This window comes from Macadamia integrifolia, chromosome 5 (assembly GCF_013358625.1).
Source record: "Macadamia integrifolia cultivar HAES 741 chromosome 5, SCU_Mint_v3, whole genome shotgun sequence".
NCBI classification, from domain to species: domain Eukaryota; kingdom Viridiplantae; phylum Streptophyta; class Magnoliopsida; order Proteales; family Proteaceae; genus Macadamia; species Macadamia integrifolia.
This window is the reverse complement of record NC_056561.1, coordinates 45,912,515-45,925,341: the sequence shown is the minus strand read 5'-3', so window position 1 is coordinate 45,925,341 and position 12,827 is coordinate 45,912,515. Positions and strand designations below refer to the sequence as shown.

At 38.3% G+C, this 12,827-nt stretch overlaps 1 protein-coding gene across 4 annotated transcripts in view; it reads right to left on the bottom strand.

The window, feature by feature from the left end:
* The window catches only part of LOC122079898 (protein TRANSPARENT TESTA 9-like), a 31,388-nt gene that overhangs the window by 1,464 nt on the left and 17,097 nt on the right, over positions 1-12,827 (bottom strand). For 3 of the 4 annotated variants that reach the window (XM_042646676.1, XM_042646675.1, XM_042646678.1), the window contains 7 exons: positions 7,985-8,047; positions 7,634-7,774; positions 4,349-4,454; positions 4,180-4,254; positions 4,002-4,057; positions 3,485-3,638; positions 3,229-3,395 (listed from right to left, as the gene is read on the bottom strand). In XM_042646676.1, coding sequence (XP_042502610.1) covers positions 3,229-3,395; positions 3,485-3,638; positions 4,002-4,057; positions 4,180-4,254; positions 4,349-4,454; positions 7,634-7,774; positions 7,985-8,047 — 762 coding nt within the window. Of the gene's footprint in view, positions 1-3,228; positions 3,396-3,484; positions 3,639-4,001; positions 4,058-4,179; positions 4,255-4,348; positions 4,455-7,633; positions 7,775-7,984; positions 8,048-12,827 lie in introns of those variants that run through there. The other variant, XM_042646679.1, reaches the window with a different exon arrangement.

Sequence of the window (12,827 nt, the reverse complement as noted above, 5' to 3'; positions counted from 1 at the left end):
AAAAAAAAAAAAAAAAAAAAAAGAAAGAAGAAGAAGAAGAAGAAGAAGAAGCTGGGCCTAGCCTGTAAGACAACTGACATACATATTGATTTTTAATTTGTTTCACACCAAATCTTGGCTTTTGGACTTCCATCACCGTCCAGAGTAGGAGGAAAAGCTTAACAAAGCTTTAGTGAAATTATCTACCATTTCAAAATATCATAGTGCTTAGGAGGAGATGTCCCTAAACCCATCAATTACCTGCATGAACATACTATCACAGCCCACAATCTGTAATTTATCCGCCAAGATGCCAAACATAAAGTAGGCAAGTTCAAACGTATAATCCAACTTTCAATTAAGAATGTTGCAAGGGTGGTAATGCCATAATTTCCCTTAGTTGAGATAACTTTTGTGAGTTATCAGCTTCTTCCATGATAGTTCCATGCCTCAATACCACCTTGCTAAATTTATCAAATCAAGCTCTAGAGGACTGCTTTAACCCATAAAAGCTTTCTTCAAATTGCATATACTTTCATCACTTGACGGAAATTTAAGCTAATGGACACCCTCAGTGTATGATCTTCCTCTAGATCACCATAGAAATTATTCTCTTCATAAGCTACTCCTAAGCTTGTGTATAACCTTTTCCAACAAATATAGCCTTATTAGAGGGGGAAGGGGGAGGGGGAGGGGGGGGGGGAAGGGGGAGGAGAGAAAAATAAGAAGAATTTAACATGGCTCAGGTACAATGCAACTCTAGATTTGGCTCAAACCAGGCATGGCATGTAAGTAAAACTGTAATCGTGGGTGTTGAGGTAAGGATTGTTGAGAACAATCCATGGTTTTAATGGTTATATGTTTAGCTGCTTACAATCTATTTGTGAGTGAAAAGGCTATTTGTTTTTCCAACTGTTGTAATGAGTTAACCAAGTTCCAAGCATTGAGAAGCGTGTCATTGAGTCCAAGCATCAAAGTGGAGTTACCAAGCTGCTCAAAAGAGTTTTGTCATGGAGTTGTGGAGCACAACTTGAAGATCAAACCAAGCTATCCATGTGATTCAAGCAACTCGAGGCAAGACTTGAAGATATTCCAAGTTTGCTTGATGTGTCTGTAGGATAAGTTTTTACGTTGTGATTATATAGATGATCCTAGGATGTAAAGATCCCAAATGCTCAAGCTCATCTAATCACCTAAAGACCTAAATTGGTATACCTAAGATATGTGATTAATAGTGTAGATTGACTAAATCAAAATGGACCTAATGGTTGACATTCATCATCAACCTTGGCTTAGCCCCTTGGTAACCTTTTATGGACCTTCTATTGGTTCACTTGGCATGGTTTATGAATCATCTTGAATTTATGTCCAAGTGATATGAGTTGATGTTGATAAATGGCCCAACGTAACACTGGCAGTTGATTGAGCGGCTGCCCAGTCTAATGTTGAGTGGTCCACTGGTGAGCATACAACAGCCAACCGGTACAAAAACCGTTGGTTACCAGAACACCCACTATGCATGTGGTCGATGCAACAGCTGACCGGACGATCAACCGCTAGACTCCAAGAGGTATTCATATTTGATCTACATAGTAGCAGCTGACTAGCTCTGATTAGTGATCAACTGGTGAATTCAAAAATAGAGCCGTTAGAGAGCAAAATGGCTAAAAACTTGACTGTTGGAAAGCTCCTCCATAAATAAGGGAAAGCTAAGATTTCAAACAAGAGCTAAAGGACTGACTGTGGGGAAACTCTTGCTGGTCTGAAACTTGACTATTCCACAATCTATTGAGCAACAACTTGAAGATCATACGAGCATTTAAGCATTGGGGATTGATTGATTGAGCATCATCTTGTATATCTGTCTTCAAAGAGGTAACTTGTATTCTAGTTGTTTAGCCATTTAGTTTACCACTTTATTGTAATTGTGTAAAGAGGAAGGGAGTCTCCAACTTGTGTGTGGATAGATGACAGGATTATCATTGTGAGGGTTGATAGATCCCAGAAATCTATTGGTGTGTGGGTTGATAGATCCTGGAAAAATAGCATTGTAGTAGTGTTTCACCTACCTTGCTAGGATGGTTGTGTGAGGGCTTTTGTCCAACCCAACAAGGAGAGCGTGCCAGTGGATTCCAAGCTGGGAAATTGAAGAGTGGGCGTAGGACGGTATTGAGGCAGTGCCGAACCACCATAAAATCGGTGTGTGCACCCTCTCTATTTCTCTATCTCCTCCATCTTTTTAAGTTGTGATTTTGTTTACTAACATTTGTCAAAGTTTTAAGATAGCATGAAAAGAATTTAGAATTTGGGCCAATATTCTGCATTACCCAACTCATTCCCTTGGGTTTGCCTATATGATCCTAAAATGGGATTGTTTAAGCATAAAATTTTCTGGTCCACGAAAAAGGCAATTAAGTAAATGTCAATTAGAAGCTTACAGCAATATATTTAGAAGGAAAACTTAAAAGAAAAATGCAGCAAGTAAAAGGAAATTTCTTATTTCATAACTTAAAATTTAATTGCCAAGGGCTCATCTTGGCATGGCCCATGCAACCAGGCAGTTCAGAGGGGCTTGTCAACATTTGACGAGGCAACAGCCAACTGAGTGAGTGCCTAGGTGACTAATGATGCGTCTAAGCTGCTATTTTAGCTAAGTGATCACCAAGTCAATGAAATTTCTTCATATGCCATTCCATGGTGCTTTATTTTTTTCTGATATGTATGTATCATCTGTTGCAAAAATTAAGTTAGATTCTCTTCTACAAGTTTCATGTTGTATACTTATCTTACACCATATCAATTAATATGCTAAAACATTAAATTAATCAAAAGAACAAACTAAAGAGTTCATGGGAAAATACACAAAGAAGCCTGTTGTATATATGTCCAAGCCTAGGGTTACCAAGTTAGGTTGGTCTTGATTCTAAAGTGAGGTTTTTGCCTTTCCCTTCTCTCCTCTCTTTCTTCTCTCCCCCCCCCCCCCCCCCCATGTTTCCTTCTCTCCTTTCTCTTATCCCTGCTGCCCACCACTCCACTAGCAGATCATCTCTTGGATCTGCATCAACTATATTAGAAATGAAAACTGAACCTCAGTTAATTCCAATATCATCCAGAAAGAATAATTTCAAAATAACAAATTCCATTGCTTGTATTGAAATTTTGATGAATGTTCCAATATATAAAATACAAACACATGCAATGTGAAATTGAATGACCTGGACAAGAATACATGGTAATAAATGGACTTACACATAGCCCAGCCAGTGGAGAAACAGCAATCACATCTCCCAGCTGGGAAGGAAGGGGAGGCTTCTCCACAAGAAGCAGTATGCCAGAGATGTCCTTCACCACTGGAATCAGGTAAATATCCATCACCCGGCTTTTGGAAAATGCAATTTTGCAAGGAATTCTAGGCCCTGAGAAAATTTTAGGCAATTGAATGAAACAATATCACCATGGAGAAAACAATGATGACCAACTAAACATTGAAAGAGAGATGACAAACCTAAGCCAAGCTCTGTGCCAAATGTTGAAGAAGAAAAATCATAACTTTTGGTTCTTCCTGAAATTCCAAAAGAATTATTTCTTAAGTGTAGTAAAGGATTCTCTAGAGAACTTCCCTCGATAAATGCCTTGAGCTGATGATGGAGAACAAAAACCTGAATATTCAATTCTTATGAGAACTTCTAATCACAAAGGACCTAATGAAAAGGATAAAGTCATATAGCACATACGCACCAAAGGAAGATACATTTCGGTAGCACTGTTTATAGACAAACATAAAAAGTAGAAAACGAAGCTAGGAGTAGCTGGCTAATATCAATTAAAAATCATTACCTAGAAACTACACAAATACAAGCGCACATGCACACATATGCACAAAAACAAACGCACACTAGTTAAGGGAAAACATATAAAGGACAAAGGCATCAGGAAACTTTTATGAGGAGATCAAATGAAGAAACATATATGCAGTAAAGCAAACCAGGTATTCTCCACACAAAGAAAATGATGATACTAACCTTGACAGCATCGATCATCCTCTCCCAAGCTAGAGAAGAAGACACATCCCCTGCAACTGCTCAATGTAAAAAATTAACTACTGGAGACAGGTGATCATTTTCATGTCATACTTCAAGAAAAAAAATAATTGAAACAAACAACTCAAAGGGACCAAAAATTGAAAGAAGATATCCTTACTGTCAGGCATAAGGCTGTTGAAAGAAAGCTCCACTGCAAAAGCTGGATCCTTTGATAGTGATGATTCCTCAAGCACTATAATATTACTTTAGGATTATCCTCATGAATATAAAAGTCTTCAGATAACACAGAACTAACTTCTAGCTTTAGTCTCAATAAGAAACAATACCTGTTTTACATTTTTCCCATTCATTCTTCAAAGTAATTGGGATACAATCAAACCAGCAGCCACTGAGCTCATTAAGAAGTCTTTCACGGGACCGCTCATAAGAAATCTAAATACAGGAAGTAGCAAATATATAATTTTTGAGTGATTACATGATACTGATGTAACTTAAAACATGCAATTACTTGCCGGGCACATAGGTTTTAGGCACAAAAAATTCATTATTGATAACCTCCACAACACACACACAAAAAAAAGGGAGAGTTTACTGAGCTTCTGATTCTACAGCATAAAAAAAAAATTAAGATAGCTACACAAACATATAGTACAACAATAGCAATAACAACAAAAAAAGAGTTAGAAATAAGCAAGGATCAAGGTAAGAGAGAAGAAAAAGAAAGAAGAGAGAACAATGAGTGCAATCTTGTGTGAGAGAGAAAGAGAGAGCTCTTCCCACCTATACTGAATCACTAACATAAAGGATAAATTACATCCACCGATCTAGGTAGGTACAAGTTCAAAAAGGAAAAATTACAATGTAAGACAATAAGTAAATAAACTAGTTCCCAAAGTACCCCCTAATACAAAAACTCTAACAAAAAAGGCTAAAGACCACCACCCCTAGACAGATACATGATAAAATTAAATCGCCAGATATGGCTGCTGCTTGTCTACAACCACTTTGGCCAACTCATCGCCCAAGGAGTAAGCTGATCTCATCCCCTAAACAAAAACAAAATTTCCAGAAATTTCGATAGACCTTGCCTTCTTAATGAGGTGCAAAAATCTTCAAGGGCCAATAAATTGGATTTTAACCATTTGATGACCAAAGCTGAATATAATTCAATTATTGATTCAAGCAAACGTGAGAATAAGAGAATTCCAGCCCCTTGACAGTTGCCTTTAGCTCTGCCATTGTAGATTCACCAGTATCAACAGGACCACAACATACAATCGCAAATGTTACCCTCGTGCTCTCCAAAAAGTTGCACTGGTACCCACCAGCATGAATTTCTTACTGCTCTGCCAAATATTATAACAGAGCCAGCCCATCTGTGGACACTGAATATACCAGTTAAGAAGTGACCTTAATTGGGACCTGAAATCCTATATTCACCTGACCATCACTAGGACAACTTTACCTAACTTCAATATCCCTTTTCCATTTTTCCTTTAGCCCACTGAATTTAAGAGCCAAAGATCCTCTGATTATTTTGAAGGAAGTTGTGATGGAATCCTCTGTAGAATTCATCTGTTCAACATTCTGGTAGAAATAATTCTGACATCTAAAAACTTAAGCAGCAGCTGCCTCAACAGGATCTCACTCATGTCAATCCCCAGCATGGTAAAACTACAATCGTGTTGGCAAAGGGTATGGCAAGTCCTAGACAATAAGACATGTTCAGAAGACACATTACCTATGCAAACAGTAGTTTATGGAGGAAGAGAGAGAGGCCCTGGGTAAGCCTATGATCCTTATCCCAGTCCTGAATACCATCACTTAATTTTAAGTATTAAATAGAGATCTTTCATTTTTATAAATAGGTATGTTGCAAGTATTAATTTTGCGCCTCTATAAAGCTAAGTGATCACTTTATAGTCCTTTTGGAAGTATGTAAGAGAGGGTATTTAGGTCATTTAAAATACTTCCAATATATGGTCTATCATATGCTCTTTAGAGGGCATTTCTGTCTTTCTACCCTCATTAGAAATATAAGCTGGTTGAGTGAGAGGAATGGACATACTGTCATCACATTTCTCTCTATTCTTTCATTTCTTCTTCCCTATTCTCTCCCCTCTTCCCTTTCTCCCAAGTCCTTACTAGGTAGCAAGTATGTAAACAACAGAAAAGGTTTAGTACCACATAAAAGAGACTAACATTGCTACTGCTTAAGAATCATGCTAGAAGGAGATATATTCCACTTCTCCACCCTCTACACAGCCAAGTTGGGCTTTTGGCACACGACCCTTTACCTTTTCATGTCCACCTTAGAACAAACACTGCTTTGGGCTATCTGTGATGGTAAACCATTGCCATGTCTCACCGGCTCCTATGGCTAGCCCATGTCGAACTGCCTAATGCTTCCATGCAACTAAACCACATCTCCAGTCATCCCTGATCGACTGGAATCAAATGTGATCCATGACCCACATCTAACAATTGACCAAGCATCTCTTACCCCAATCATATAATCAAACCTAGTCAGCATAATTGATGACTATAGCTCAATCTCTTCCATTCAAGGGGAGTGTTAATCACAATCTCTTTTCATACATAGACATAAAATTGATCCTTGATTATAAGAAAGTGATCAGATAGTATAAGCTCATTTTCACTGTTGATGATGGGTACCAAGTTTCGATAACAACCATTTTCCTGTTTCATTCATGCTATAAGGATTTGAATCCAAGACCATGAATCTGCTAAGTTGTTGTTGTACCATGAATCTGCGCATTACCTTTATTTTTATTTTTGTTGGAAAATATACGCAATCACTATGTCTAGTGACATTTAAAATGACCTCATACTTCACAACCGGCCAAGTGGCTGTACATGGGCCCTATCCATGTGAAAAGGACCTCATGTCCATCCCCACTTGTCAAGTTCCAGCGGAGAACAATCTTGAGAGATATCACTTCATATTTTCTCAATTAATTGTACCTCGACTACTCTCCTCATTAGCAAGTCATAGAAGCTCATAAATGAGAGGATTCCTTAAGAATTTTGTACCTCCACTGCTCTCCTCATCACGAAGTCATAGAAGCTTGTAATTGAAAAGATTCCTTTAGAATTTTATTTTCAGATATGCAATTCTCCTCCACAATAATAATAAATATCTACAAATCTTAGTATGTACATAAAACAACTACTATGTAAATTGACAATCTCATTTCAGAATTAAAAAGCATTCATCGATCATATTTTCCTATTGATGGAAACTGTTCCACTGGGTCTAGTGCAGAGGTTGTGTCCTTTTATAGTTCCATCAAACTCACCAAATGGATGACCCTTTAAGGTTCAAAAGCATCATATGGAAACATCATACAAATCATGTTGTATCATGGATGGGAATCATTAAATCATCTTAGCTAGTATCAAATGAATACAACTCCCATCTAGACATAAAACAAGAAAGTGTATGAAGGAAACTTGCATCTTAAAACATAATAGCAACAAATGGAAATGTAAAAACCTTCATTAAGTCCATCCAGTATGGTATCATTTCATTTATGCAAAATAGAGAGACGAGTAATAGAAAGAATATGCTGAATCAGTTTATTCCTTACATTGAATAGGCTAAAATCATTGTCAGTAAACTTTTTTTCTTGAAAAATCAGTAACCGTCGCACCAACCACCCTGTATTCCATTGTGCTGATGCTGAATATGCCGGTTGGCTGGCTAAAACCTTCAGTAATACATTTAAGATCTGAAAAATAAATTTAAAAGATAATCATGACAATGAAAAACTACATGATATTAAAAGTGCAAAAATCAAGGGACAAATTTAGACAAACTAGAGAAGTTGTTTCACCCACATTTAAATTGCTCCAATAACCAAAAGGAATAACGAACAAACAGACAAGAAGAGAAAAAAAAATGGTAGCTATATAAACCAAGTACTTTGCATAGTACATACCTGAGGAATCTGACATGAAAATATGTATATATCCATCGAATGTGAAAGTAAGATGCTGGACGCCTGCAAATGAATGTTTCAAGGATATTAGATAGAAAAAATACTCAAAGAACTATGAACTTGACAGAGATAGGTATAATTTCCAGATCATGAGGAAACCATTATGTTAAATTTTTAGTTGATCTCATAAAACTATAATTTCCCCTTTGGATCCTCATCCAGAGCCTCAACTTTCCAAGTTGGGTAATACTTCTTCCCCTTCTTCTGAGTTAGATCTTCCCATTGTTGTTCAGAAAGGAACAAGAGCTTGTACTAATCCCATAGCCAAATTTGTTTCCTATGATGCAATCTCTCCTATAGATGTTGCTTTCTCAATTGTTCTTTCCCCACTTCCTATTCCCAAGAATGTCACTGAAGCCATGTCTGACCTAAGGTGGAAAGAAGCTATGAGTGAGGAAATAATGGCCCTTGAGAGGTAGATGATCTTCCAAAGGGTAGAGCCACGGTTGCATATAGATGGGTCTACGTAATCAAGTACCTATTAAATGGCACTATAGAGATATAAAGTTAGATTGGTGGCCAGAGGATATAGTCAAGTGTATGGAATTGATTATCAGGAGGCATTTGCCCTATGGCTAAATACAATCTAATACGTCTAGAAAAAGCCGGTGGTTAGGCAGGCACCCCATTGTTCGTGTTGTTGCAATGAATCCAGTGGATCATCCTCATAGAGGACATTAGGGGCACACGAAAGGAGGTAGACCTTCGTTGTCACCTTGGGGGAAGCCCACCAAAGCTTCCGGTGTGGGCATTGAGCAATGAGAGGACCTTTCCCTAGTACAAGAGGACTAGGAAGGACACACCTCTGGGGTACCAGTTATCATGCCCATGGTAAAGGCTAGGTAGCCAAGTGCGGAGCGGATAACTGCTAAAAGCATCGCCTAGATATTGAATCATGTGAAAGCAGTGCTAAAAACCCCACAAGAGCTGTAAACAAGAGAGAAGGCACAAAAGGGGGGCATTCTGGGGATTTCTTTCATCAGCCGACACCTTCAATAGCCAATGAAATAGATGCCGACACATTCAATTCCAAATTGTACTTGAATCGAAAAGAATTCCGTCATCTTATTGCCACATTTTATCCCATTGAGTAGAGTCATTTTATCATTAGAAGCCAATCGATATTGGCCATTGTATCAGTTGAATATAAAGAAGGCATTCTTCCATGGTGACTTAGAAGAGGAAGTATATATGTAGACCCACCCTCTAGGATTCAAGTTTCCCTCAATTGAAGATAAAGTGTGTCATATTAAGATTTAAGAAAGCTCTATATGGCTTCAAACAACCCCCAAAGGCTTAGTTGAAGAAGTGCAGACAATCTATTTTGAAGTATGGATACTCCCAGAGTCAAGTTGACTATAATTTATTTACCCGACAAGGTAATGGTACCATCATAGCTCTAATCGTCTATGTGGATGACATTGTGGTGACTAAGAATGACTAAGAAAACATAATGAGACGTAAGTCTTACTTAACAATTTGAGATTAAGAACCTTGGACCCTTGAAATATTCTTGGGAATTGAAATGTCAAGGTCATAGAAGGAGATAAATATCTGCCAGAGGAAGTTTTTGTTGGATTTGATGAAGGAGAACGGATTGCTGGACTACAACTAGGAGACTAGCCTATTGATCAAAACCACAAGTTCGGGGAAAAATGTGGCCACCCCTAATCAATGCAGGCAAGTATCAGAGGCTAGTGGGAAAAAGTTGATCAATATTTCTCGGACACACCCTGATATTGCTTATGTTGTTGGGGTAGTGAATCAGTTTATGCATGCTCCCAAGAGTGGACATTTAGATGTGTATCGCACCTCAGGTTTTTGAAGCACTGCTTAGGGAAAGGATTGTTGCACACCAAGCATAACCATTCGAGGGTGGAAGGCTACATTGAGGTTGATTGGGCAAGATCTGTTCTTGACACAAGGTCTAATTAGGATATTGTACATTCGTAGGTAGTAACCTAGTTACATGGAGAAGCTGAAAACATTTTGTTGTAGCTAGATCAAGTGTAGAGGAAAAATTTAGAGCCATGGCTCATGGAGTCCGCGAACTTCTATGGTTGAAAAGGTTGGTTCAAGAATTGGGGTTTGATACTGGGGGATTCATGCGGCTGCACTGTGACAAGAAGGTTGTTATACGTATAGCTCGCAAACTTGTGTACCGTACAAAGCACATTGAGGTTGATCGGCATTTCATTAAAGAAAATTTGATTTTGGCTACATATGCACTCCTTTTGTCAAGACAAGCGACCAGTTGGCTGATATCTTCACCAAAGGGATTCTCTCTTTAGTTCAATACCCTCTTGAGCAATCTGGGCATATATGACATTTAGCATCCAGTTTAAAAGGGAGCGTTAGAGTTCATGTAGTAAGGGTATTATGGTACTTTGTTTATCTCCATGGGTATTCGCAAGTTAGTAAATAAAGGAGAGAGATATTGACGGGGACATCAAAGTGTACAGGCGCAAGAAGAAGAAGCAACCATCTTTGTGGCTGGAAGAATAGAAAGAAGAAGAAGAAAAAGGAGGAAGAAGGAAAGCTCGATCCAGCCATTCCAACGCTGGATCGAGCCCCTTCCTCTTTCCAGATTTTAGTAGATCTTGTGGGCCCCATTAGTTATTAGTTTAGTAGTTTATTTGTAGTATATTCTTTTCCTTGTTAATCTTTTAATTAATTAGGAAACTACTTTATTGGTTGATTAGTTTTTAGAAAGTCTTTATTTACTAGTCAATTGACTCTTTTTATTTTTAGTAACTAAATTGATATTTATGTAATGGCTTAGGCCACGGTTCAAGTAATGAATGTTAATTAAAAAAAAGGCTAAGAGCAAACCCCCAACCCCCTCACGGTTCTCTCTCTCTCTCTCTCTCTCGTTTTCTCACTTTTCTCTCTCGCCTCTTTCCTCTGACTCTCTCGGCTCTCTCTTCTCTCTTCTTTCTTGTCTCGCCTCCCTCTCTTTCTTTTCAGTCTTATTTTTTTTCTGCTGCTGTTTTGTTACTGGTGACCTCCCCTATCGATGCCCACTGCTGCTGCTACATGCTACTGTCGCTACAATACTGCTGCTGCTGCACACTGCTACCTTTACCTTACTGTTGCTGCTACATACTACTGCTATTACAATACTTCTGCTGCTGCACACTGCTGCCTTTACCTCACTGCTGCTGCTACATACTGCTGTCGTTACAATACTGCTGCTGCTGCACACTGCTGCCATTACCTCACTGCTGCTGCTATACACTGCTGCCATTACATCACTGCTGCTACTACTCTCGGTTGTTGTTTACCCTCCGCTGGTGCTGATCTCTCTACAATCGGCTGGATTTATCTTCATCAACTAAAGGTGGACTGCAACCTCTTTATTTTGGAGGACCTTAATCTCTCCTTCTCTCCTCAGATCTGAACAGCGGTATGGTAAAGCATTAAACTAAACCCTTCCCACCTCCATTAATCCCTATTATATATTGCAGCCCATTGACGTTGAAACCTGCCTTTCCCCTTTGTTTATGCCTATTTTTACCGATTGTTTAGTTGTTTCGTCATTGTTATATCTCCAAAGAACCCTTGCTGATTTTCTACTTTAGTTGGTTGCTAGAGGATATCGATTGTTTGCATATCTAATTTGGGTGTCTAGATGGATTTGTGTTGAACCTAATATTCGTATGTCGTTTGTTCCCTTCCCCATGTCCCCACTTGAAATTTGAGTAAGAATTTATGTGTTTTTCCGTCTAGATTATTATTGCTTTTGGCTACTTTGTTTATTAGTCTCGTTTTATCTTGCATGCTTAATCGTATTTGCTGAGATTCTTTGGTCCTATCTACCTAAGCCCCTTGAGTTAACCCTACCTAGTTAGTTAATCTTGTAGGAGACCTAGTCACCTAGGAACCCCCCCTACATCAGATATTGATTCTCTCCCTAAGCATTACCTTATCTTATTTCCTTTTATTACTTCAAACTTTAACTGCTTATGCCCATAGCAAGTAGTTCAAAGCTTCTAAGCTTAATGGAAGTAATTTGGACACTGACATTATCCACAGGAGGTTTAAAATCACGCATCATAACTGAGCACAGCAGCAAAGATAACCAAGCTTATCAAGAAATAAGTGTAGTGATAATGTGATATAATATCAGCAATGCCACTTAGTAGAAGACAGCGGAATCAACAATTAGCAATAACAGAAGAGAGCTGATTTTAAGTTACAGCCAGCAGATGCAATCACAGGTATGCAGCGGTAGTAAAATGGTAATATGGATCCAAAACAATAGTAATAACAACAGTCACCAAGAAAAACCAACCACAAGTAGTGAAAACAGAACACCGCAGACCAAAAAGAGGAGTTTTAGGGAGAAAAACCAAGAACAGATCTGATTTCGCCAATATCAAGGTCGACTGGGAGCTTTAGATAGGCAATACTCCCAGTAAACTTTGGTAATGAGCTGATGGCTGGATCTCCAAAGAAGGCAGAGCCATAAAAATACCAAGTAACTTAGAACCAGCAGGGAACAAAGGTCTGATGATTAGAAGCAGCTATGCTATCAGGATTGTAGTAGATACCCACATCAATCTTGAAGATATGAAGCAAAAACAAATTTTCAAGCAGCATACCAATTATTGATTGCAATCAGTATGTAAAAAACAAGAAAGTGATTCCAACTTAAATTTAAGAAGAATTGATGGCCCAAGAAAAACCCTATATAACAGAGACTCCTTTTCCACTAGAGAACCTCTTAAAAAACTATTTCCACACCAAAAACTGAATAAAAATCTTTATGTAAGGCCTTTAC